Below are 27,546 nucleotides of genomic sequence, written 5' to 3'. Positions count from 1 at the left end.
AATGTATCTTGTTTGGTGAGGACAGTACCAGACCCCATTGTCTGTGTGACTGCAGTAACACATCACCTGATGCTTGGATATCCTGTTCAATCTGCACAGAAGATTAGATAGCGGAACAGTGCAGAGAGCTGAATGCTGCCACTTGTCTGCATGACTGTGCAACCCAATGGCACTGCAAACATCACAGAGCATTGGACAAAATAAACGCCAATCATCAGAACATAAGAGGGGCATTCTACACCGACAGCAGCTCCCAAATCCTCAACCTCTAGGACCAAGGACAGGAGAAAGAGGCACTTGGAAACTTCACCACCTGCACTCCGTCCTGACTTGAAAATATATCAGGTGGCTCAGCAATCCTCCCCCTCCGCACTGCCCAGCTTTAGCTCCAGATGCTCTAGGCAGTAGACATAGTCTCCATGAACTTCAGTAAGATATTTGACCCGCATGGTAGGTTGGGACCACATGGGATCCCAGATGAGCTGGTTAATTGGATCCAAAGTTGGCTGGGTGGTAGAAGGCAGAGGGAAGGGGTAGTGAGATACTGCTGGAAATACTCAGCAGGTCAGGCTGCATCTGTGGGAGAAACAGCTAATGTTTCAGGGGGAAGATTGGAAGCCTGTGCCCAGTGGTGATCGGTGCTGCGACCGTTGCTGTTTGTGAGCTATAGTAGTGACTTGGATGGGAATGTAGGAGCTCTGATTTGTAAATTTGCAGAAGACGTGGCTCAGCAAATGCCTGAAAGAGAACGAAGCTGCCCAGTTACTGGAGCGTCAAAGCCCAAATTCCCTCTCCCAATGGCTCTGCACCAATCCCAAAGAATCTCAACCTTTCCTTGACCCTGTATCAACTCCACTGCCATCTTGCTCTTCATGAGCCCATGGAAGCAAGTTCTCTGCATACCGAGGCGTCCCTGAGCAAGGTGGCCCTTTGTGCACAGCATGTCTCCCATGGGGAAGGTCACAGGAAACATTAGTAAAGTGGAGTGGAGCTTCCCGGAGGAAACACCAAAGCTTCACACGAGGAGGACAGCAAAAATACACAGATGGTTTTGAAGAATTTACTTTGAAACAGCAGAAATACACAAAGTGTTCCAGTCAAAACCAAAATGTTTGCACTGATTTACTAAATACTTGGTGAAACCTCTAATAGCTAAAGCCAATCACAATGAAATGAAATATTTCAAAGGAAACCTCAATTCAGAATTTTACCACAGTGAGAACCCTCATGGACTGCGATCTGATCGGCCAACCTGCATCAAATCAAAACATCAGGCCACATCTGGAGTATTGCATTCAATTCTGGTCGCTCCATTGCAGAAGGATGTGAGGCCTTGGAGAGGGTGTAGAAAAGGTTCACCAGGATGCTGCCTGGATTAGAGGGCGTATGCTATAAGCAGAGGTTGGACAAACTTGGGTTGTTTTCTCTGGAGCAGTGGAGGCTGAGGGGGAGATGCGATAGAAGTTTAAGAGAGAAGATTATGAGAGGCGTGGATAGACAGTCAGTATCTTTTTCCCAGGATTGAAATGTCTAATACTAGAGGGCATGCATTGAAGGTGAGAGAGGGAAAGTTCAAAGGAGATGTGCGGAGCAGGTGTTTTTTTTTGCACAGAGTTGTGGGTGCCTGGAGTGCGCTGGCAGGGGTGGTGGTGGAGGCTATACGACAGAGGTGTTTAAGAGTCTCTTAGATAGACACATGAATGTGCAGAGAATGGAGGGAGATGAACATTTTGCAGGCAGAAGGGACTAGTTTAGTTAGGCATTTAATTACTAGTTTAATTAGTTTGATGCAACATCGTGAGCTTAAGGGCCACATACTATGTTCTTTTGGTTGACCACAGTCTCACAACTTAGCTTCATCAATATCAGGGCCTCTGCACATTAGAAGCTCTCAAAGCAGTGAAACAGCTTCACTTATTGCTTAAGGACAACAGTTTACCAAGGTCACCGGTTATCATAGAAATCATTGCTCCTCTCACCCTAGCCCCCACGCTCAGCACTGTCACCTGTGTTCAATGTTCATCTTTACAACTTCAAATGGGTGAAAGAAATCTGCAAACTCCTAAGGACAAATAGCAGATCAGATAAAATCCCAGCCTGCTGGAGATCCTCCGCAGGTCAGTGTCTGTGACGGGACGGTGGGGGGGGGGGGGGGGCGAGGGGGTAGACACAGGGAGACGGACATTCAGAGAAAGGAAGAGCAAGGAAGTGAAGAAAGACAAGGCGGGGATTGTGTGGTGCTGACACGTGCCATTCAAGATGTCCCAAAGCATCTTACACCAAGTCCTTTGAACTGCAGTCACTGTTGTAACATGAGACACAAGGAGGAGGAGGAGTACAAGAGTTAAAGAGAGGCAGACAAAAATTGAGAGTCTCAGAATGTGAGGGAAAGGAAAGAATGTCAGTGGAGAGGAGGGGGAGAGAGGGAAGGTTAAAGGCAGTGAGAGACAGATTGGGAGAACGGGACAGAGAGAGCGGAGAGTGGAAAGGGAGATGGGGGGAGGATTTAAGACAGAATTAGAAAGATTGGGAGAATGAGAGCGTTTGAGTGGGAGTGACAGACGTCGGGAGGGAAGGACGGTGGTCACAGAAGGGCGGGAGAAACAGAGTGAGGGGCATTGAACAGAGGACAAGAGGTGAGGTGAGAAAGGGAGAGAGCCAAAGCCAGGGAGAAGTGGGAAGCAAGAACGAGGCACGCAGCGGGGGGGGGGGGGGGGGGAAGTGTGAGGTTGAGAGTCAGCAAGATCAAGAGGCAGAGGGAAGGTGATTTCCCCATGGAGCTATAACCAGATCTCTCCAAAATTCTATTTAATTCTTAGATGCAGTTTGAACTGAGAGTCATTTCCTTTTGAAAGTTTTGGTTCTCTAGAAATTAAAAACACAAGTACGAGTTTAAGCAGCCAGTCCATTGAGAGGGCCATTAAACCCCTGGATCACACATTTGTTCAATTACTGCCCAACACTGTACCATTACCACAGTCACTCACAGGTACTGAGCGTGGGGTTACTTGCGGCAGGTACACTGCACTGCGCCGACCCCTCGAGATGCCACAGCCCCTACACATCAGGTGAACCAGAGCTTGACGTGAGAGGAGTTTGTGGTCACAGAGAATCTGATTCTGAATATCTGAACATCGCTATCTAGAGCTAAAATGAATATAAATATAATCAATGGAAGGCAAAGTAAGACATTTTCGTTGAATAATGTTACAGCAATTTTGATGTTTATCCTTCAGGATACAGATTCTAATGTTCCCATCTCAATTTTCCTTTTATAAACCACCCAATTCCAACCCTTAATGTCATCACACTGACAGAACTAAATTCCAGAGAAGAGTTGGACACCAGTATGTCAGAATGTTTCCAGTCAGTGCTACTTGTGAAAGAAGCCATTTTATAAAACATCTGATATCTATTCTGTGGACAAAAAATATAACAGATACTTACTGGAATGATAGTAAAGCAATGTTATCATTTGTGTGATTGTGGGAGGCAGGGAGCATCCATGGTTGGTTTTAGTATCTGTGGTTTCTTAAGCCAGCCATAAGCTCCTTTGAGCTCAAACACCATTATCTGCAGAACTAGTTCTGACACTAAAACAGTGAAATCCCTACAAGCTGTGGAAGATGAATCAGACTGTTACATAAATACAACTGTATATGTCATGTGCACTTTGTTTTTTGAAGCAGCTAGCTACAAGATCGTCAACCGACCAAGAATTTAAAGGTCAATCAAGCAGCACCCAATGTCACTGGAACCGCAGAGGAAAATGAGATGGGAACACTAAGATCTGTACCCTGCAGAATAAACATCACATTTACTGTGAAATTATTCGACAAAAATGTAATATTTTACCTTCCATTGGCAGTAACAGGGAGGTTTCAGTCACCTTTCACAGAGGTGTAAGCTATGCTCTGCCAGTTACCTACAGCTGATCGCATCCATGTTCTGGCAGCACAGTGAATAAATAGGTACCTTCCAAACATAGATTAGATCAGGACTTGGACCTGGTTTTCAGTAGTTAATCTGCATGATGCCTTATTGTTGTGTTGTGTCAGCCACGGGGTAATTGAAAGTTCGTTGCCTCAGGTTTTAGTTTTTAGTAAACTTATCCCAGTCATTTTTAACGAAGAATGCAGAATATGCATTTGGACGAAGAAACGGTTTTATTCTAGATCTGTGGGTTAGTGGTGAGAGAACATGCATGGCAACAAATGCAATCTTGTGCCCAGTTCTTTGTTCAGGAGAAGTGCTGCTGACAAAACATCGGAACAATTGGTCATTGAGCTGGCCTCACTGACAGCTGTGCTGATCACAAACGAAACCACTCTGCAACCACAGAGCAACATCTGGGATAATGAACTATCGTCTACATGTGCAGAGACTGCAGAACTATAAGCAGGTTGGCAGCTGTCGAGTGGTAGCATTTCTGCCCTGTGGTTCAGTGGGAGCAGTCAGCACACTCGATTCAAATCAAAAACATCAAAAGTTCACCCGAGTTCCACTCCAGGATACTGAGAACAGATTTCATGAAATAGAAGAGAGAAAAAAAATTAAAGTTAGGCAATTACTGAGACTAATGATACATTGTAGGAGTAACAGCCAGCAAAGAGCAAGTCAGCCACCATAGAGAGCTGGAGTCTCAGCAGGGGAACTTCTCGAAGGGTTCCCCTCTCACGTTAAAAGAGGCAAGCCTTCTTCTTCAGCTCAGTCCTCCTCCACTGGGGCAATTTATCAAACTCCTTAATTGTCATCCCAAAAACCTCCTGGAACTCCTCGGGAGACAGATGCCTCTGTTGAAGAAGGAATAAACAGTGATCAAGCTCAGGAAATATCCAACCCGGCAAGTCACCGCCCCAGCTGGCTTACCCTCAGCTGCTTATTTCTCTGAGAGTTTTACTCAACCAGTTCCTCCTCCCGGTAAGTGGTCAAAGCCAGCCCCACAATTCCCCAGCAGCTGCTGGGGTATCAACAGCCTACCCCACCCACTCCCTCCTCCCTGTCCACAGGCCAGTCGTCTCCTTCCTGGCATGTGGGACACAGGGACCATGCAAAAACTGCTCCTCTCCCACTTCATTCTCCCCACTCTTCCCACCACCACCGACAGGGAGGACCCGGGGGAAGTAACCCACTTGTTAAACAGGGGCAGGGATGCGCCAATGGGTGGGGAAAGACGAACAGTGGGGAGTGTGGATGGAAGGGAGGAGTCTGCAAGGAGTTTGTACGTTCTCCCCGTGTCTGCGCGGGTTTCCTCCGGGTGCTCCGGTTTCCTCCCACGTTCCAAAGACGTACGGGTTAGGAAGTTGTGGGCGTGCTATGTTGGCGCTGGAAGCGTGGCGACACTTGCCCCCAGAACACTCTACACAAAAGATGCATTTCACTGTGTTTCGATGTACATGTGACCACTAAAGATATCTGCCTGCCATCCTTTCCCTATTCCTCTCTGTGCACCGTCTACCCTGCTCTGTTTGCCGGAACCACAACATGAACAAATTACACAGCCATAACCTGATCCCACCAACCATCAGAGTAACGCCCCTGGTTTCATCCGCATTTCACTACTACCCAAACTAACCTACTTCTCCCTTTTCTCAGCTCTGATAAAGGGTCCCTCATCGGACACATTAACTGTTTCTCTCTCCACAGGTGCTGCCTGACCTGTTGACCATAAGACAAAGGAGCAGAATTAAGCCATTTGGCCCATCGAGTCCGCTCCACCAATCGGTTGTGGCTGATTTATTTTTCCCTCTTCTCCTGCCTTCTCCCCGTAACCTTTGACGCCCTCACTAATCAAGAACCTATCAACCTCCGCTTTAAATATACCCAATGACTTGGCCTCCACAGCCCTCTGTGGCAATGAATTCCACAGATTCACCCCCTCTGGCTAAAGAAATTCCTCCTCACCTCTGTTCTAAAGGGACGTTCTTCTATTCTGAGGCTGTTCCTTCAGGTCCCAGACTCTCCCACAACTGGAAACATCCTCTCCACGTCCACTCTATCCAGGCCTTTCAATATTCGGTAGGTTTCAATGAGATCCCCCGTCATCCTTCTAAACTCCAGTGAGTACAGGCCCAGGGCCATCAAATGCTCCTCATACGTTGACCCTTTCATCCCCAGGATCATTCTCATAAACCCCCTCTGGACCCTCTTCAATGCCAGCACATCCTTCCTCAGATATGGGGCCCAAAACTGCTCACGATACTCCAAATGTGGTCTGACCAATGCCTTATAAAGCCTCAGCGTTACCTCCTTGCTTTTATATTCTAGTCCTCTCGAAATGAATGCTCACATTGCATTTGCCTTCCTTACTACCGACTCAACCTACAAGTTAACTTTTAAGGAATCCTGCACTAGGACTCCCAAGTCCCTTTGTACCTCCGATTTCTGAATTCACTCCCCGTTTAGAAAATAGTCTACGCCTTTATGCCTTCTACCGAAGTGCATGGCCGTACACGTCCCTGCGCTGTACTCCATCTGCCACTCCCTCAACCTGTCCAAGTCCTTCTGCAGACCAGCAAGACCGTCAAGTGTTTCCAGCATTTTCCATTTTTTTACCAAATGGGGTCAGGTTTTCTTATCCAACTTGTTAAGTCTGGCCTGCTAGGCCAGCCCCACCACTGACCATTAACAACCCATGACACAGACCAAGAAGGGTGAGGTGCTGGTAATTACAGCCATTTCGACCCATCCAATCACATTTTTTCTAAACAACTCTCCACCTCCTTCCCTCCTACTGAAAACCCACTTGCAAGGGATGATCACTTGTTGGAATTGTACTACAGGCCCCAATAGTCAACGAGAATTAGAGGAACAATTTGGAGGGAGATTGCAGAAAATTACAAAAATAATAGGGTTGTCATAGTAGGGGATTTTAACTTTCCAAATATAGACTGGGACTGCCATTGTGCTAAGGGCTTAGGTGGGGTGGAATTTGTTAAATGTGTTCATGGAAGTTTCCTCATGCAATATATTGAAGGCCCTACCAGGGAGAGGGCAAAGCTCGACCTACTCTTGGGAGATGGGGCAGGACAAGTGACTGAGGTGTCAGTGGGGGAGCACTTTGGGACCAGTGACCATAGTTCTATTAGTTTTAAATTAGTTATGGAAAGGGACAGATCTGGTCCACAAGTTAAAGTTCTAAATTGGGGCAAGGCAAATTTTGATGGTATTAGACAGGGACTTGCAAAAGTTGATTGGGGTATATTGTTTGCAGGCAAAGAGACGTCTGGAAAGTGAGAGGCTTTTAAAAGTGCGATATCGAGAGTCAACGTCTGATGTTCGTGTCAGAGTGAAGGGCAAGGCTGGCAGGAGTAGGAAACTCTGGATGATGAAGGGCATTGAGGCTTTGGTCAGGAAAAAGGAGGCAGCATGGGTCAGGTACAGGCAGCTGGGATCAGGTGAATCCAGGGGAGTGTAGCGGGTGCAGGAGTGTACTTAAGGAGGAAATTCCTTAAGAAGGAAGCTCCTGAATAAGGAGATAGAGAGCTCAGTGACATGGTGTGATGACAACAACCTTTCCCTCAATGTCAGCAAAACAAAAGAGCTGGTCATCGACTTCAGGAAGGGAGGCGGTGTACATGCACCTGTCAACATCAATGGTGCTGAGGTCGGGAGGGTTGAGGGTTTCAAGTTCCTAGGAGTGAACATCACCAATAGCTTGTCCTGGTCCAACCACGTAGATACCACGACCAAGGAAGCTCACCAGTGCCTCTACTTCCTCAGGAGGCTAAAGAAATTTGGTTTGTCCCCTTTGACACTCAACAATTTTTATCGATGCACCATAGAAAGCATCCTATCTGGATGCATCACGGCTTGGTACAGCAACTGCTCTGCCCAGGACCGCAAGAAACTGCAGAGAGTTGTGGACACAGCCCAGCACATCACAGAAACCAGCCTCCCCTCCATGGACTCTTGTCTATACTTCTCTCTGCCTTGGTGAAGCAGCCGGCATAATCAAAGACCCCACCCACCCGGGTCATTCTCTCTTCTCTCCTCTTCCATCAGGTAGAAGATACAGGAGCCTGAGGGCACGTACCACCAGACTCAATGACAGCTTCAATCCCACCGCGATGACTATTGAACAGTTCCCTACTACAATAAGATGGACTCTTGACCTCACAATCTACCTTGTTATGACCTTGCACACTATCGTCTATCTGCATTGCACTTTCTCTGTAGCTGTGACACTTTATTCTGCATTCTGTTATTGTTTTACCCTGTACTACCTCAATGCATTGTGTAATGAATTGATCTGCATGAACGGTGTGCAAGACAAGTTTTTCACTGTACCTCGGTACAAGTGACAACAATAAACCAATTCCAATAGAAATCAGAAGGGCAAAAGGGGGCATAAGATAGCTTTGGCAGAGAAGATTAAGGAGAATCTAAAGAGATTTTATATATTAAGGGTAAAGAAGTTTCTAGAGAGAGAATCAGGCCCCTCAAAGACCAATGAGGACAACTGTGTGGACGGACAGGAAATGGGCAAGGTCCTCAATGAGTATTTCTCCTCTTTTTACTATGGAGAAGGACATGAAGGCTTTGGACCTTGAGATGGGGGGGGGGGGTCTTTGGGATAATCCGCATTGCAGCAGAGGAGGTACTGGACGTCTTAAAGTGTATGAAGGTAGGGAAATCTCTGGGGCCTGACCAGGTATATCCAAGAACACTGTGGGAGCTGGAGAAGAAATTGCGGGCGCTCTGGCTGAGATATATGCATCATCGTTAGCCATGGATGAAGTGCCAGAATACTGGAGAGTGGCGAACGTTGGGCCTTTATTTTAGAAGGGCTAGAGGAGAAACCTGGGAACTGTGGACCAATCAGCCCAACATCTGTGGGAGGTACATTACTGGAGGGGATTCTGAGGGATAAGATAGACATGCCATCAAGAACATACCGAGCTTTCCCAAACTAGACGCCCTGGATGAACCAGGAGATTCGCAGTCTGCTGAGGGATAGATCTGTGGCGTTCAAGACCAGTGATCCACAACCCTACAAGAAGTCCAGGTACAACCTACGGAAGGCCATTGTGAGAGCAAAAAGGCAATTCCGTGTGAAGTTAGAGACACAATCAGATGCACAACAGCTGTGGCAGGGTTTACATGCCATTACTTCCTATAAGGTGAAACCTAACATCATAAGTGGCAGTGATGCTTCACTCCCTGATGAGCTCAACGCCTTTTATGCACAGTTTGAAAGGGAGAATAACACTACACCTGTGTGAATCCCACAGCATCTGGTGACCCTGTGATCCCTGTCTCAGAGGTCAACGTCAGAACATCCTTCAAGAGGGTGAACCTTCGCAAGGCGTCAGGCCCCGATGGTGTACCTGGCCGGGTACTGAAAATCTGTGCCGACCAACTGGCTGGAGTGTTCAAGGACATCTTCAACCTCTCACTGCTGTAGTCGGAGGTTCCCACCTGCTTCAAAAGGGCATCAATCATACCGGTGCCCAAGAAGAGCAGGGTGAGCTGCCTCAACAACTATCACCCAGTAGCACCCACATCTACTGTGATGAAGTGCTTTGAGAGGTTGGTCATGGCTAGAATTAACTCCTGCCTGAGCAAGGACGTGGACCCACTGCAATTTGCCTACCGTCGTAACAGGTCTACAGCAGATGCAATCTCACTGGCTGTCTACTCGGCTTTGGAGCATACACCAGGCTGCTGTTTATCGATTACAACTCAGCGTTCAACACCGTCATTCCCTCAGTTCAAAACCTGGGCCTCTGTACCTCCCTTTGCAACTGGATCCTCGACTTCCTTATCAGGAGACCACAATCAGTGTGGATCAGTAGTAACATCTCCTCACTGACAATCAACACAGGTGCACCTCAAGGATGCGGGCTTAGCCCACTGCTCTACTTTCTCTATACTTGTGACTGTGTGGCTCGGCACAGCTCAAACGCCATCTATAAATTCGCCAATGACACCACTGTTGCCGGCAGAATCTCAGATGGTGATGAGGAGACGTACAGGAGTGAGATGGATCAGCTGGGTGAGTGGTGTTGCAACAACAACATCGCACTCAGTGTCAGCAAGACCAAGGGATTGATTGTGGACTGCAGGAAGGGGAAGTCAGGAGAACACACACCAGTCCTCATTGAGGGGTCAGCGGTGGAAAGGTTGAGCAGCTTCAAGTTCCTGGGCGTCAACATCTCAGAGGATCTATCCTGGCCCAACACACTGATGCAATCACAAAGGCGGCACACCAGTGGCTCTACTTCATTAGGAATTTGAGAAAATTTGGTTTATCACCAAAGACTCATGCAAATTTCTACAGATGTACGGTGGAGAGCATCCTGACTGGTTCTGTCACCACCTGGTATGGAGGCTCCAATATGCAGGATCACAAGAGGCTGCAGAGGGTTATCGACTCTGCCAGCTCCATCACGGGCACAACGCTCCCCGCCATCGAGGACACCTTCAAGAGGCGGTGCTTCAAGAAGGCGGCTCCATCACTGAGGACCCTCACCACCTGGGACATGCCCTCTTCACGTTACTACCATCAGGGAGGTGGTACAGGAGCCTGAAGACCAACACTCAACGTTTCAGGAACAGCTTCTTCCCCTCCGCCATCTGATTTCTGAAGGGTCCGTGAACCCATGAACACTATCTCGTTATTCCTCTTTTGCACTATTTATTATTTTTGTAACTTACAGTAATTTTTATGTCTTGCACTGTACTGCTGATGCAAAACAACACATTTCCTGACCTACATCAGTGATAGTAAACCTGATTCTGACATGCATTTGGAAAGACAGAGGTTGATTAGGCACAGCTCTGTGCGTGGGAGATCATGTCTCACCAAGTTGAAGAAGTTTTTGCAAGAAGTAATTAAGATCAATGAGAGCAGGGCGGTAGACATGGTCTATATGAACTTTAGTAAGGCCTTTGATAAGGATGCAGGGAGAGCTGGCTAATTGGATGCACAATTGGCTTAATGGTAGGAAGCAGAGGGTGATGGTGGAAGGTTATTTTGCGGACTGGAGGCCTGTGACTAGTGGTGTTTCCCAGGGCTCGGTTCCAGGCGGATCGCTGTTTGTCCCATTCAAATCATTGATATAGATGAATGTACAAGGCATGGTTAGTAAGTCTGCAGATGACACTAAAATAAGTGGTGTCGTTGACAGTGAAGGTGGTTCAGGATTTCCAGAGGGATCTCGATCAGCTGGGTAAGTGGGCCAAGGAATGGCAAATGGAGTTTAGTTTGGATAAGTGTGAGGTGTTGCATTTTGGGAAGATAAATGAGGGTAGCACTTTCACAGTGAATGGTAGGGCCCTGGGGAGTGTTGTGGAACAGAGGGACCTAGGAGTACAGGTACATGGTTCCCTGAAAGCGGTGTCACAGGTAGACAGGGTAGTGAAGAAGCTGGCACACTGGACTTCATCAGTCAGGACATTGAGTACAGAAGTTGGGATGCTGCAGTTATACAGGACATCGGTGAGGCCACATTTGGAACCAAAGTTTTCGGTCACCCTGCTATAGGAAAGATGCCATAAAACTGGAAAGTGGGCAGAGGAGATTTACGAGGATGTTGCAGGGACTTGAGGGACTTTATGGAGAGAGGTTCAGGAGGGTGGGACTTTATTCACTGGAGCATAGGGGTGATCTTATCGAGGTGTATAAAATCAGGAGGGGCACAGATAGGGTGAATGTGCACAGTCTTTTTCCCGGGGGTTGAGGAAGCAACAACTAGACAGCATAGGTTTAAGGTGAGAGGGGAGAGATTTAATAGGTACCTGAGAGGCGAGTTTTTCACCCAGAGACTGGTCAGTACATGGAACGAGCTGCCAGAGGAAGTGCTCGAGGCAGGTACATTAACATTTATAAGCCACTTGGACAGATGCATGGATAGGAAAGGTTTAGAGGCATACGGACCAAATGCTTGGTCGGCGTGGACCAGTCGGGCCAAAGGGCTGTATGAGTCTCTCTGTCTTCCCCATTTCTGGTGCACATACCCAGAGGGTTCTCTCTCCCCAGGTGCTGCCTGACCTGCTGAGTTTATCCAGCAAATTCTCACTTTGTTTTAAATTTGCAGCATCTGCAGTTTGCTCTGAGTATTGTAAACACAGCCCCAGCCTTTAAATCCACATTATCCGTCATAGGATGAGACACTGCAGATGGAGAAGCTCAGATAGCTTTCCCTGTGCTCTCCGTTTACATTTCACAATTCACCCTTGAAAGTTAATGTCGAATCTTATTTCCATTCTTAGATGGCAGGACGCTGCAGGTCACAAACTCACTACAGGTCTCTACACATCACCTCTGGGTCTTCCAGCTGTCATCTGTGTCCCAGATGAAGGGTGCTGACCTGAAATATCGATGGTTCATTTCCCTCCACAGCTGCTGCCTGACCCACTGAGTTCCTCCAGCATCTTGTGTGTTGATCTGAACTTGTGTCCTCTGGTGATCAGCACTTCTGCCACAGGGCACAGTTTCTCCCTGCTTAGTTATTCAAAGCTCTTTATAATTTAAAGACCTCTTCACATCTTGTCTAAACCTTCTCTGCCCAGAGGAGAACAACCCCAGCTTGTCTCGTGTTTCCTGTAACTGCTCCCCATCCCTTGTCCTGGCTGCTCTTGACCTTCCCAAACCGTTAACGTCCTTGGGCCAGGAACGAACACACTGCTTCACCCAAGGCCAGACCAAGGACTTGTAAGAGGAGAACCTCCTCACTTCAATACCCACTGTTATGTTAAGCAAGGATCCCATTTCAACAGCCTTCTCCACTTGTCTGCCACCTTCACAGATTTGCATGCAAGTACCTCCAGATCTTCCTTTCTGCATTCTTACTTTTAAATTTAGTTTATCTCACTTTCTCTTATTCTTCCTACCAAAAGGAATCACCACTACCGCCTGCCACCCATTGGTCTATTTCACCCCTCAGTCTCCTCCTTATCATTCCCCTTCTGTTTCATTCTATCTGCAACTTGAACGGTTGCTTTATAGACCAGTATCGTGATCAGTGAACGTGACCACACACCTCCTGTCGGTTTGGTAGACTGTTCCTGGCGATTTCATTATGACCCATAACCTCCTGTCTTTCCACTACTGCTCCTTAATCCCACTACTTTGGTGGTTTTGTCGAGACGGGTTCTTTAACTTTCATCCTTACCTCTAGTCGCGGCCTGTCCACTCCCCGAGGCAGGCTGATGCTTCTGGTACTGCACGCCTTCAGTAACTCATACGGGTAAATCTGTGGAGGTGGTGCATGAAACAAAATGCATTACAATTCACCTTTAGAATCTCGGCTCCTTTGCTAACAGGGTGCACTCCCCACTAATGGGGTCGGCACCCTTTGCCACAGTGACCTCTACTCCCCCCCCCCCAACAGGTCAAGGTGCATAGCCTGTCCTTCCCAATGCCCAGACAGCAGAGACTGGGAGCTCTGTCTGGTTTCACCCTCGCAGCCTGATCAATGAAGTCCAGGTACCACCTGCTTGTAGCGGGACAGTGCAGGGAAACTGGTGCCAAACCCACAACTCGCTGCCGTTTCATCCTGTGAAGAGGAGAGTTAAAATGACATCCTCAAAATGAACAGGAAATTATTCATGACCTTACTACCTTTACGTCAGAGAAATTGGTTCAACCAAAAATGATCAGTAGTAGGAAAATTATGGAAGACAATCCAAATAGATAAGATTTATGTACACTTGAAAAGGCAGGGGCTAATCAGGGAGTGTCAGTGCGGCTTTCTAGGAGGTAATCACACCTCATTAATTGAATTGAGTTTTTTCGAGGTGGTAACCAGGGAGATTGATGAAGACTGGGTGGTAGACATTGTTTATGTGGACTTTGGTAAGGCCTTTGACAAGGTCTTGCATGGCAGGGTGGTCCAGAAGATTACAGCACATGAGATCCAAGACAAGCTGGCTGATGAGATCCGAAACTGGCAGGGAGACAGGGTGCCGGCGGAGGGGCGGAGGCGGGGTGCCGGCGGAGGGATGGAGGCGGGGTGCCGGCGGACGGGTGGAGGCGGGGTGCCGGCGGAGGGATGGAGGCGGGGTGCCGGGGTACCGGCGGAGGGGTGGAGACGGGGTGCCGGTAACGGGGCGGAGGCGGGGTGCCGGCGGAGGGGCGGAGGCGGGGTGCCGGCGGAGGGGCGGAGGCGGGGTGCCGGCGGAGGGGCGGAGGCGGGGTGCCGGCGGAGGGGCGGAGATGGGGTTCCGGCGGAGGGATGCTTCTTTGATTGGAAGTCAGGGAAGTGGTGTACCTCAGGGATTGGTGCTGGGACCCTTGTCGTTTATGATATATATAAGTCACTTGGATGTGAATGCAGGAGGTATGATTAGTAAGTTTGTGGATGATATGAAAGGTGGTGGTGCTGTGGATAGTGAGGAAGGTTACCTAAAGCAGGATATACATCAGCTGGAAAGTTGGGCGGACTGTTGGGAGATGGAATTTAACCCAAGTGTGAGGTGATGCATTGCGGAAAGTCAAGTAGATCGAGCATGTACAGGAAATGGTAAGGCAGTGAGAGTGTCAATGACCAGAGTGGAACTGGGGGCCGAGGTCCATAGTTCCATGAAAGTAGCAACACAAGTATAGGTGGTGTAGAAGGCATTTGGCATGTTTGCCTTCATGGGTTAGGACACAGTTGGGACATTATATTGCAATTTTCAAAACACTGCTTAGACCGCCCTTGGGAGTGTTGAGCTGTCCTGGTTGCCGCACTACAGGAAAAGGGTTGTTGTGCTGGAGAGGGTGCAGAGGGGATTCACCAGGATGTTGCCTGGATTGGATGACTTTAGTTATGGGGAGAGATTGGACAGGCTGGGCTTGTCTTCACTGGGGCGAAGGAGGCTGAGGGGTGGGCTGTTAAGAGATAGTTAAAATGATGAGAGGCATAAATACGGGAGATAGTCAGAATCCTTTCCCCATGGTCAGGGATACCAAAAACAGGAGGGTGTGGGTTTAAGGTGAGAGGAAGGAGTTTTGTGGGGAAAGCCTGTTATTCCAAGAGGGTTTGATGTCTGGAACATGCTGACAGAGGAGGAGGTGCCATCAGAGGTATTCAGACAGGCACATGAATAGGCAAGGCATAGAAGGGGCAAGTGGGATTGGTGTAGATGGACAGCAGGAAGCTGGTGGGCCGAAGGGCCTGTTTCTGTGCTGTACCACTCTGTGACTCTGTAACGACTCCAAGGATCCTAAACCCAAGGCTCAAGGCAAATTCTGACCTTCTGCTCCAACATGGTGGGTAAGGAGGTACCTCGGTCCATCCTGCCCGTCAGGGGGTCTCCGTTCTGCAACGATAAAGTGAGAGCCAACAGATCCACCCGCGGGATAGGGTTCCCCAACGTCACTGGTGTAAGCACCTTGTCCCCACAGCAACAGGCAACACCACAGCAGTCTCCACCGTACACACTGTTTGCACCGTGCGCACCTTACATGCTGTACATCCCTTACATGTCGTACACACATGGAATCAGGTGGGTGCAAGCAGGCAAACAGGAGTCATTGGGGGAAGGGGGTAAACCCCTGGGACTGGGGGAGGGGGAGGGTGTGACGCCCCCCCCCCCCAGATACTGGGGAGGGGGCTGACCCCAGAGACTGGGGGAAGGGGTGGGGGTTGATCCCAGGGACCCGAGGAGGGGGTGCAGGTCGATCCCAGGTACTGAGGGAAGGGCCATGCCAGGGACTGAAGGACAACGGGTGAATGCGGAGCCACGTTTTGCAGTGCTCTGACAATGGAGTCACCAACCCTGGGTGTACCCGCTGTGCGAAATCTCATCCACTCACAGGATGCACCTTCACTGCCCGTTCCGACGTGCCCCAGGAGGTGTCGGGGGTGGCAGGTGAATGCAGCCACCCTGACCTACATTTCACAGACACCGAGTGCCACCCACACGCCTGTGAGGGCAGAGCGATGGGGCAAGGCACCGAGGTCCTTTCCCGAGCACACTTCAGAGAAGGTGCTCTGTGCAAGGTCTCCTGCTGTGGTGTTGAGGTGGCTGCTCAAGGAATTAGATCCAGTGGCGATGAGGGAACAGGCTGTAGTCATGTTACTTAGTTTAAGGTACAGATTGGGGACACACTAACTGGGAGCAGGAGTGCCCACACAAGCCTGCTCCACCAGGTATTAAGATCACGGCATTACTGACTGCAACCTCAGCTCCACGTTCCCACCTACCCCCTGTAACCTTTCACCTCTTTCTTCTCAGGAAATCCACCTTCGCTTCAAAACCATTCAAAGACAAGGCACGGTCAGTAAGTTTGCAGATCTCTCTGCCTACATCTCTGTTCCTCTGTCTCCTGTTGACTGTCGGGAGGTCTGCCACGCACCCCCAGCAACGTGACAACACCTTTTTTGTTCTCAACCTCTACCCACGTGTCCTCGTTTGAGGACAATCTCTGACCAACAGTGCGATGCCTCATTTCATAAGGTCAAGTAAGGCTAGGACATTCACAATGAACGGTCGGGTCCTAGGAAGTATTGAGGAACAGAGGGAGTCAAAAGACCCCGGACGAGAAGTGTTAAAAGGCGGCACGGTAGGTAACGTGTTGAAGAAGGCATACGGCTACTCGTCTTCATTAGCTGAGGCAGAGAATACAGGAGCAGCAAAGTTATGGTGCAACTTTATCAGCCGTTGATGAGTCCATACTTGGAACGTCTGCTGTTTTTTGGTACAGAAGGAACGTGACTGCACTGAGGAGGGCGCAGAAGAGACTCACCAGGATGTCACATGACAAGCAGAGACGGGATAGTTTCCCTTGAGAGGAGTGGGACCTGAGAGAGATGTACAATATTATGAAGGGTAGTAAACCTTTCCCCATACTAGGGGTGTCTGAAACTAAAGACCATGGGTTAAGGTAAGGAGCAAGAGATTTAGAAGAGATACAAGGAAGATTTTCTCCCCCGGGGGGGGGGAGTACTGCCCAAGGGGGAGGTGCAGACAGAGACCCCACAAGTATCTAGACGAGCACTGTCGTAGTCAAGGTGTAGAAGGCTACGGACCAAGTGCTGGTGAATGGGATTAGTACAGACGGTACCCGATGGTCAGCATAGACAGGGTGGGCTGAAGGGCCTGTATCTGTGCTCTGTGACTCGATCACGTGACTGCTTCAAAGTGCTCCAATAAATTGGTTAAACTTGACTCCCCTTTCACAAAACCGTGCTGCGTTTACCCTGATTCTGTTCCAAATATGTGGCTCTAACGTCTTTAGTAGTAAATTCTACAACTTTCCCTCTGACCAATGGGAACTGGTCTGCAGTTTCCTGCTTCCTGTTCTTGGAAGACGTAAACCAGCACATTGACTATCTCACCAGCCACAGCGTCAGAGCGAGGGGGACACCATCAGGGCGTCCAACAACTCGCTCAGGACCACTGTGCTGGTGATGAGAATTGTCCAGAGCTCCTCCTTCCCTTCCAATTCCCAATGTAGAGCTATTTCTGGGTGGTTACCTGTCTCCTCCATAGTGGTGACTGATTTAAAACTCCTGGATAATTCATCAGCCAAATCCTTGTTTTCACAGAATCACTGAATTGTACAGCACAGAAACAGTCCCTTCGGCCCACCTCGTCCATGCTGACCCTGATCCCATTTGCCTGCATCAGGCCCATATCCCTCTACACCTGTCCAAGTGTCCTTCAAATGCTGTGATTGTCCCTGCCTCTACCACCTCCTCTGGCAGCTCGTCCAAAAACCCACCACACTCCGTGTGGAAAACTCGTCCCTCTTTAAATTTCTCCCTCTCACCTTAAACCCGTGCCCTCTTGTTCCAGACTTCCCTGGGACTGTTCTGGGAAAAAGGACTGACTATCTATCCTATCTATGTCCCTCATCATTTTATAAACCTCTATAAAGTCATCCCTCAGCCTCCTACACTCCAGTGAGAACAATCCTGACCTATCTGATCTCTCCTTATAATTCCAGCCCTCCATTCCAGGCAACATCCCAGTGAATCTCTTCTGCACTCTCTCTGTTGCTACCACACCCTTCCTGTGGTGTGGTGACCAGAAGTATACAGTCCAACCAACGCAACATGACATCCTAATTCTTACGCTCAATACCTCAGCCTATGAAGGCAAGCCTTCTTCACTACCCTATCCACCTGTGTCTCCATTTTCAGGGAGCTATGGACTTACTCCCCAAGGTCTCCCTGTACATCACTGCTCCTAAGGTCCCTGCCATTTATTCCATATATCCGGCCATTATTAAGTTCCCAGAACCACTTCTATGTGACAAATATTCACATTGTTAACTCTTTTTTTCAAAATATCTGCAAGGTCTCATATGCTGATCACTGGGTCATGATGGACCTCGCTCCCATCCACCGACATCAGGCCGTTCTCCCAGACTGTCACAGACCTCATTTCCTCGGCAGATCCTCCCTCCACCGCCCCTGACCTTGTAGTGCCCCAACCCTGCATTGCCCAATTCTCCCTCCGACCCAAATTCCACAAACAGGACCGTCCCAGTAGACCTATTGCTCTGGCCCTATTGAACTTACTCCTTCCGACCTTGACTCGATCCTGCCTCCTACGGTCCAGGCCCTTCCCACTTACATCTGTGACACCTCTGATCCCTTTCTCAGTTTCACAATTTGCTGGGCATTTCCATCACTTCCTGTTTTGACATAAGAGTTCCTTGGATATCAGATGAGAATTCTCACCTCTTGTACAAGATGCATATTCCAGAGGATGTATCGAGCACTTACCTGGATATCTGCAAAGACAAGAGAAGGGTGGTAAGAACAAGTGTTCCAAAAATACTGAGCTTTTACTCCCAGTCTGAACATTCCCCATAAAAATCACCCTCTCTGCAGGAGGGCAACTATTGCAAGCTGAGGGAGATTTGAGAGACAACTCTGTGTGCTGCAGAACAAGACACTTCATTCAATTTAGTGACGAACTTTATAAAAAGACGAAAGCTCAGTACATTAGACAATTTGAGGTTTCTGTGAAATGAACCTTTGAAGGGCAGAAGGATACTGGAACGTTCTGAGAAACAAATCCAATTTATCCAGCTCTTGTGCCAGAACTTTGACCCATCAACCACAAATGGGCAAAAGCTCACTTTTCCAACAGTATATTTCTGTTTGTGTTGAACTGCTGCCAACAAATGGAAGCAATTATTTGCCCACAGAGTAGATGTTGGAAGTCGTGGACAACCTTGGTTTTTGCACTCGTTCCCCTGCCAGGCCAGGCTTGGCACAAAGTCCCACCCTCTCCGGGTCTCAGGAAGTTTCCACCTCCACTGAGGAAGACTTGGTTGAAAAGATGTCAAGCTTACTGGAGCAAATTGCCTGCATGTTCTCTGCCTGAGGAATAAATCGTGATGCAGAGGAACTGGAAGGGAGCCGTGCATCTTTCAGAGTAATTCTCGGCACTGTCAGGGTGATGCAGTTGTCATCACGACAACAATCAGCACCGTCTGTACTCTGCAACTGTACCTCACAGTTCCAGCTTCTGCCTCCATCTCATTAACCAAACACGTGGAAAGCACTGTGACACATGGACAACATCCCCACCCTGCTAGGCTGACACAGTGGCACAGCCAGCACAGCTGCTGCCTCAGTTCCAGAGACCTGGGTTCGATCCTGACCTTGGGTGCTATTGGTTTATTGTTGTCACGTTTACCGAGGTACAGTGAACAGCTTTCGGGGCAGGCACGGTAGTGCAGCGGTTAGTGTAACGCTATTACAGCGCCAGCGACCCGGGTTCATTTCTGGCCGCTGTCTGTAAGGAGTTTGTACGTTCTCCCTGTGACTATGAGGGTTTCCTCCGGGTGCTCCGGTTTCCACCCATATTCCAAAGACGTACGGGTTAGGAAGTTGTGGGCATGCTGTGTTGGCGTTGGAAGCGTGGCGACACTCTGGGCTGCCCCCAGAACACTCTACGTAAAAGGTGCGTTTCACTGTGTGTTCCAACGTACATGTGACTAATAAAGAGATCTTACCTTACCCTATCACAGACATCCCCTCTGGTCTCTCCACCCCCTTCCTCTCCTGAAAACCTCAAACCTACTGGTTTTCCAGCTCTCAGGAAGGAACATTGATTGAAATGTTCACTCTGGTTTTCTCTCTGCAGATACTACCTGACTCACTGAGTATTTCTAACATTTTGCTTTTATTTCAGATTTTCAGTATCTGCAGTTTTTTGATTTTCTGTTACAGCCAGTAAGGTATCATTCACAGCTGTGTGTGGACAACTGGCAAACCTCCTTCGGTGGGAGAGGGGACGTGTTGGCCGAGATTCTAGGACAACTCTCGCCGTTCCTTCACATGGTTCCGTGGACTTTAACAACCATTTGCTCCCTCAGTGCTCCATCTCTGACAGTGAAGTGCCCTTCCCACAGCACAGAGTCAGCACAGTCCAGCACACCCCTAGTAACAGCCCCTCCAACAGCTCAGCATTCCCTTAGTGCTGTCCATGTGACAGTGTGGTCCTCCCTCAACAACTATTTCAGGTTCAGAATCAACTAATTAAGTAAATTTAGTTACGAGTCACAAGTATTTATCCAGTAGCAGTAAATTGAAATGGAGAGCTGCAAAACAGCTCATAAGATTCTTACTTTAAGTAGGAAGATTCAATGCAATGGGATAGTGATAATCCCAGCAAACTGCAGATTGTTAATGCTTAAACTGACTAGAAGCTCACTTTAAAGTGTTCAAATAGGAATTTAATCTGATGGAATCATTTTCTCTTTCTAAACCAAGGTAAAAGGAACAACTTAAACTAAAAGAACAAGCACACGAAAAGGCAAATAACAAAAAAAAGGCAAAATTTTGCAAACTGATGGCATAGAATACTGTAAGTGAAAATATGGTAACAGTTGTTGGATTCGACTGTTTTAATTAGTTTTTTAAACATGTATAATGTTTAATACACCTCAAGTGGCAGCACAAGGAATGGCCGCTTACTAGCTTATTGGTTCGTCCATCAGGTGACTATGTGGTTTTTTCATGTGGTTTGGCCACAGGTGTCTAATAGGTTTCCTGATTGGACTAATGTTAGCTAAAGAGCATCTCTTATCTCAGGTATAAAAGGTGTCGTCTTTTTGTTAATCACTCTCTTGCTCTTCCTGTCCCCTGGCCTGAGCTTTCTTTTGTCCCTTTGTCTCGGCTCATCAGAGCTAGTGCCATGTGCTCCGTGACTGTTTCTTTGTTTTAAATTTTCCAATAAAACTTTGTGAAGCACCAAGTTGTTTTCAACTCATTCCTGGACTCCTGAAAGAACCTGTGGATTTGAGAATACCTGGATCAGACACAGTGCACATTGAATAACTGTGTCAGTGTTGAGTAGACAGGGGAAGAAATGGGCATTTACAGTAAGCTGCTGAATCATGAACAGAGCCTCACCGATGTAAGGACACAAGAGCAGGAAGGTTGTGGTACAACTTTATAAGACATTGGTCAGGCTACAGCTGGAGCACTGTGTATAGTTCTGGTCACCACACTACAAGGATGTGACTGCATTGGAGAGGATGCAGTGAAGATCCACCAGGATGTTGCCTGGGATGGAGTGTTTCCTGTATGGGGGGAGAACGCATAGGCTGGGTTTGTTTTTCTTCCATTGGAGGAGGTTAATGAGGGACCTGATAGAAGCGTACTGAAGTATGAGGGTCATTGATAGGCTAGGTAGCAGAAAACTCTTCCCCATGGCAGAGGTACCTCAGGTGGCGCACTGGAGGGAGTGCAGAGGAGATTCATCAGGATGTTACCTGGATTGGAGGACTTTAGTCATGGAGAGAGGCTGGACAGGCTGGGCTTGTTTTCCCTGGGGGTGAAAGAGGCTGAGGGGTGACCTGATAGAGGTGTACAAGTTCGGCACGGCTTTGTGGGCCGAAGGGCCTGAATTGTGCTGTAGGTTCTCTATGTTTTTTCTATGTTTTTTTTCTATTATAAAAGGTGTGGATAGGGAAGATGGTCAGAATCTTTTTCCCATGGTAGGAGTACCAAACACAAGAGGGCAAAGGTTTAAGGTGAGAGGAAGGCGTTTTAAAGGGATCGGAGGAGAAAGTTTTCTTTTACACGGAGAGTGGGTGATATCTGGAAGAGGAGGTGGTGAATCAGATAAAATTACTGTGCTCAAGAGGCATTTAGACAGACAGTTAACTACGCAATGCATGGACCTAGTGGGGGCAAACTAGTGTAGATGGACAAAAAGGTTGGTGTGGACCTGCTGTGTCGAAGGGCTCAACTCTGTCACATTTAAGAAGTTATCGATACAAGTAGTTGAATTGCCAAGGCAGAGCAGGAAATTGGATTGGTGCAGGTGGGTACATGGTGGTTGGTTTGGACATGGAGAGCCACAGCCCCTGTTTCTGTGCTGTGTGACTCAATGACTGTGATATTAACATAAGTAACAGTAGTACTGATTTGACAAACATTCTGCCTGAACTCCATGGGCTCATGGAGTTTTAAAAAACTAGGATGACATTGCAGACAAGTTAACTAGGATTTTCTAAAGCTCTTTTCATTCAGGAACTGTTTCCTTAGATCACAAATCTGCACTTGTCGCTGTGCTATTTAAGAAAGAGAGGAGCAAGCGGGGAGCGATAGGGCAAGGAGGGAGTTACGAGACTCTGTCGTTCTGGTGACTGAACACTCACAGCATGGACTTATTAAAGGTTGGGTTTGCTTGACAAAAAGAGGGCGCTATAGTGACGGCAAGAATGTTACTTGAATGAACTTTCAGAGCCTTGTGACAAAGTTAGTTAGCTGAAATCAAACTGAACAGAAGGCAAGTAATTGATGTGATTAGGAAATAAGCTCGATCTCATGAGAAAGAGCTTAAGGATAATTGGAAGATACTCCGATTTGAAGTATTCGCTGTATTTTTTCATAAATTAAAGAATTTGCTATTCTTTCATTGTACAATGCTTATCTGCTCACTGGAATGGATATCTTCACTGCAGATGTTTTCAACAAAAGTTACTTCCTTTTATCTACCATGCAATGTTCTAAGGCATTTCACAGGAGGATTATCAAATACAGAAAACTGAGACACATTTGACGATATCCGAGGAGATGTCAAGGAGGGCGGGTTTAAGTTACAAAGGAAGAACAAGGGATGAGAGGTTTCTTGAGGGAATTTTGGAGCTAAGGGCCTTACAAGACGAAGGCAGGATGATTAAATTCAGCAATAAAAATACTCAGCAGGTCAGGCAGCTTTTGCGGAGAGAGAAATAGTTAATGTTTGACATTGATTTCATCATAAATTAAACGTGTTTTAAGTTGCAGGGAAGAGGACAAAGGGAATGTCTGTGATAAGACGGAGACCAAGAGAGACTGAATAACACAAGTGTTATAGAACATAGAACAGTACAGCACAGGAACAGGCCTTTCAGCCCATCATATCTGTGTCGACCATAATGCCAATTTAAACTGATCTCATCTGCCTGCACATGATCCATATTCCTCCATTACCTGCCTGTTCATCTGTCGATCTAAGAGCCTCTTAAACGCCTCGATCATATCTGCCTCCACCCCCACCCCCAGCAGCACATTCCAGGCACCCACCGCTCTCTGTGGGTGCCTGGAAATCTCCTTTAAACATTCCCTCTCAAATCTTAAAGCTATGCCCTCTAATATTTTATATTTCCTCCCTTGGGAGGAAATATAAAATACTTCAGTTAGGGCACCTCTCAGCCTCCTGTCCAACCTCTCCTTATAGCTACCACTCCCTTCAGCATGAAGGTTCCCTGCACTCGGTGAGCGGCACCATTCAGTCCACGAGGGTGACCCCGAGCATCCTGTCAGTTCAGTTCTCCATCCCAGTCCCACTCCCAGCCGAGTCTTTGGGCTCTCACACTTTCAGTGAAGCCGACTTCTGACTAGTGCATTCGGGTGAAAGGTCATCACCCTGTAACAGTAACCACGGCGCTGCCAACTCTCCTCAGTTTTTCCAACGTTCTCTTTTATTTCACATTTCCAGCAATTGATGTGCTTTGTACCTCGCAGTTCTTGCACTATTTATTCACCCTTGTGTTCTCATTCGCCTCCTCTGTTTACACCTCCTTACACCTCCTCTCTTAAACATCTGCTGTTGTTAGTAAACCTTCTCTCAGCCAACAGCCGTGTAACACTTTGGTCCAGGCACATCTGGAGTATTGTGTCCAGTTCTGGTCACCCCGTTACAGGAAGGGCGTGGAGGCTTTGGAGGGGGCACAGAGCAGGATCACAGGATGCTGGGGGGGGGGGGGGGTGGGGGTGAGGGGGTGGTGGGGGTGGGGGAGCTTGTGGTGAGGGAGAAGGGGAGGTGGGGTGGTGAGAGGGTGGTGGGGGGAAGGTGAGAGGGTGGTGGGGGGAAGGGGAGGGGGAGGTGGGGAGAGAGGTGGGCGTGAGGGGGAGGTTGGGGGGAGGGAGAGGCGGGGGTGAGGGAGAGGTGGGGGGGTGAGGGGGTGGTGGGAGGGAGAGAGGGTGGTGGGGGGAGGGAGAGGAGGAGGTGGGAGGAGGGAGAGGGGGAGGTGAGGGGTGAGGGGGTGGTGGGGGGAGGGGGGAGGGAGTGGTGGGGGGTGAGGGGGAGGTGGGGGAGGTGGTGGGAAGGGGTGGTGGGGGGAGGGAGAGGTGGGGGGGGGGTGAGGGGGAGCTAGGCGGCACCACAAACATCTGGCAACCAACAACTTGCTTTTGGGACGTTGATGAGGGTTTTTCTCTTCCTCATTCTGCCTACAGAGAGCGCGAGCTCCACTTCTGCTACTGATTGGTTTGTACTTCAACGTCTGACATAATATCAACACCCCTGCTCCTTGGAATCACCCTTCAATCCTCTCTTGACCAAACCCTAAGCCAAGGAGAAGCTTCCCCGAAGGCCACACGTTCACAGCCCCACTCTGCTCTGCACTCCATCCCACACCAAGGGACAAGCTGCAGTTTCATCAAAGACCTTTCTCCTTCACCCACCAGGAAACAGTACATCAGCCCAAAATATGCTCACTAAATAAGAAAAATGTAAGTGTCCCAAAAGTAAAGAAGTCACCCGGTTTGTGGCAAGCACCAGTGAAACTTTCAGGCAAAGAATTGAGGGAGTTTGTCAGTAACATCCTGGCTGACACTGGTGTGGTACCGAGCACAAAACAAGCTGGAGAAAGGGAAGGGTGCAGAGGCTGCGAGACAGCAGTCCCTGAGCTGGCCTCAGTGTGAGCAGGAGGTATTGGGCTGTGAGGGGAGGTCCTGCCCTGGAGGTGTTGGAGACGGTCCCTACCTGCACTGCTCCTCTTGCATTGTCGGTGAGGGGTGGCAAAGTCGGCCAACTGCAGCTGCAACAGAGAACACTTCAGTCAACATCCACCAGTTTCCAAACATTACTACCTTTAGGCAAGAACACTCTGCATTTAGAGGGCACTGTATTACTGAGACCTCACAGTGCCTTGCACAGGAGTGGTTTCAGGTAGAATCCAAAAGGTCTGACAAATGTTTTATAAAGTTGGAGCATAACCTCCTAGTTCTTGTATTCAAAGCCTCGACTAACAAAGGCCAGTACCCCATGAGCCTCTTAACCACGTTACCCACCTGCCACCTTCAAGGAAATTTGGACATGTGCACCAATGCCCCTCTCTTCCTCAAAACTCCCAAAGACCCTACCATTCCCAGCCTCATTAGTGCTCCCAAAATGCAGCACCTCACACTTATCAGGATTAAACTCCGTCTGCCATTTCTCAACCCATTTCACCTACACATCAATATCGCCCTGTATCCTAAGGCCGCCCTCCACACTGTCAACAGTTCCACCAATCTGTGTGTCTCAGTATCTTCCTGCACCGATCATAGCACAGGAACAGGCCCTTCGGCCCACCAGGTCTGTGCCGACCATGATGCCAGTTTGAACTAATCCCACCTGCCTGCACACAGTTCATGTCCCTCCGTTCCTGGCCGGTTCATGTGTCTGTCTAAATGCCACTTAAACGTTGCTATGGTATCTGCCTCCCCTGGAAGCCCGCTCCAGGCACCTCCCACTCTCGATACATAACTTACCTCGTAAATCTCCTTTAAACATTCCCCCTCTAAACTTAATGCTATGTCCTCTAATATTTGATATTTCACCCTTGAGAAAAGGTCTCTATCCATAGCTGTCAATGCCTCCCATAATTTCCCCCTCAGTCTCTGACGCTCCAGAGAAAACAATCCAAGTTTGTCTAAACTCTTCTTCAGCAACATCCTGGTAAACATCTTCTGCACCCTCTCCAAAGCCTCCACACCCATCCTGTACTGCACACGGTACCCCAAATGTGGCCTGACCAAAGACTTATACAGCTGCAATATGACTTCCTGACTCCTATACTCAGTATCCTGACCGATGAAGGCAGGTATGCCGTACGCCTTCTTCACCACCCTATCTACTTGCCACTGAAGACAGAGCCATGTTAATCATGCCTCCTACATTCACATACATTACAAAGAGTCCCAGCACTGATCCCTGTGGAACACCACTAATCACAGGCCTCCAATCACACAAATAACCCTCCACCATCGCCCTGTCTCCTATTGCCAAGCCAGTTTTGGATCTAATTTGCCAAGTTGTCCTGGATCCCATGGGCCTGAACCGTTTGAACCAGTCTCCCAAAGGGGGTGCCTTGTAAAAGACCTCACTGAAATCCATGTAAATCACATGTACTTCCCTGCCCTCATCGGTATACTTCGTCACCTACCTTAGTGGAAGCAGTAACGTTCTGCATGGAATTTCTAACAAACCAGCTGATACCTGAACGCAGGGTCTTGGGGGGGGGGGGGGGGGGGGTGGAGGGGGTGGGGGTTAGTGAGACAGAACTGAGGCCATCTCTCTATTTGCTGTAAATATTCAGTGTATGAGAAACATTCAAGGTCCCATAAAAACAGTCCATCCTTCCCTCCTTCAGAGAGCTTGAATATTCAAGCCCAGGATTTTGGTCCATTCGACAAGTCCTGCAATTTAGTTCTTTTGTAGTGACAATGTGAATGTACAGAAATGTTTCTGCATCATGCCCCGTGGTCTACAGTTTGCCTCCAGCGTCTGATTCACTTTTTTCCTGAGAGGACATTTATTGGTGAAGGAATAAGTGGCAGGAGCACTGGGGAACCCTCTGCCATTTCCCACGGTCAGTGATATGATGGCAGGAACCTCAGTTCAGGAAGCTGGTGCTGTGGCAGTGCCACTGACTGCGATCACCGGCGCCGCTGTATCTGCGCCAGCGCACTCTCATTGATAAACAACCCACCTTCTGGAGTGGCTCAGTGAGGTCACCACCAACCTCACCAGGGAAAGTCCACTCCACATTACCAACCAACACTCCAGTTTTTTTAATGTTTAAGTTTTGCCTGAAATCTGTGGAATATCACACTGTAATTCTCCACCACAAAACACGGCCAAAGCCAAACATTAAACATGTTCACAGAGTTGGATATTTTTCTCAGGGCCAGAGGGACCAAGGGATGAGGAGGAAGCTGGAACAAAGAATGATCAGCAACAAATTGATCGAATCACCTGCCCCTGCCCCCACTTTCTGTGTTTCTGTGCACAAGCCCGTGCCGTGCACTAGGTCTAGACCTAAATCACTTCCTTTGCTACCACCTCTCTCTTTTGAAACCATCTCCTTGGAGATTTCAAACCCTGCAGAAT

At 48.4% G+C, this 27,546-nt stretch overlaps 1 protein-coding gene across 1 annotated transcript in view; it reads right to left on the bottom strand.

Moving 5' to 3' along the window:
• Positions 1-1,457: 1,457 nt before the first annotated feature.
• The window catches only part of dmtn (dematin actin binding protein), a 68,157-nt gene continuing 42,068 nt past the window's right edge, over positions 1,458-27,546 (bottom strand). The window contains exons 13-18 of the mRNA XM_052040761.1: positions 25,156-25,210; positions 18,666-18,673; positions 15,826-16,040; positions 15,184-15,370; positions 13,119-13,199; positions 1,458-4,793 (exon numbers count right to left, since the gene is read on the bottom strand). Of these exons, the coding sequence (XP_051896721.1) occupies positions 4,680-4,793; positions 13,119-13,199; positions 15,184-15,370; positions 15,826-16,040; positions 18,666-18,673; positions 25,156-25,210 (660 nt within the window). The 3' untranslated portion in view covers positions 1,458-4,679. The remainder of the gene's footprint in view (positions 4,794-13,118; positions 13,200-15,183; positions 15,371-15,825; positions 16,041-18,665; positions 18,674-25,155; positions 25,211-27,546) is intronic.

This window comes from Pristis pectinata, chromosome 29 (genome assembly GCF_009764475.1).
Source record: "Pristis pectinata isolate sPriPec2 chromosome 29, sPriPec2.1.pri, whole genome shotgun sequence".
Classification (NCBI taxonomy): domain Eukaryota; kingdom Metazoa; phylum Chordata; class Chondrichthyes; order Rhinopristiformes; family Pristidae; genus Pristis; species Pristis pectinata.
Note: the sequence above shows the minus strand (reverse complement) of the source record. Positions and strands in the feature narration are given on the sequence as shown.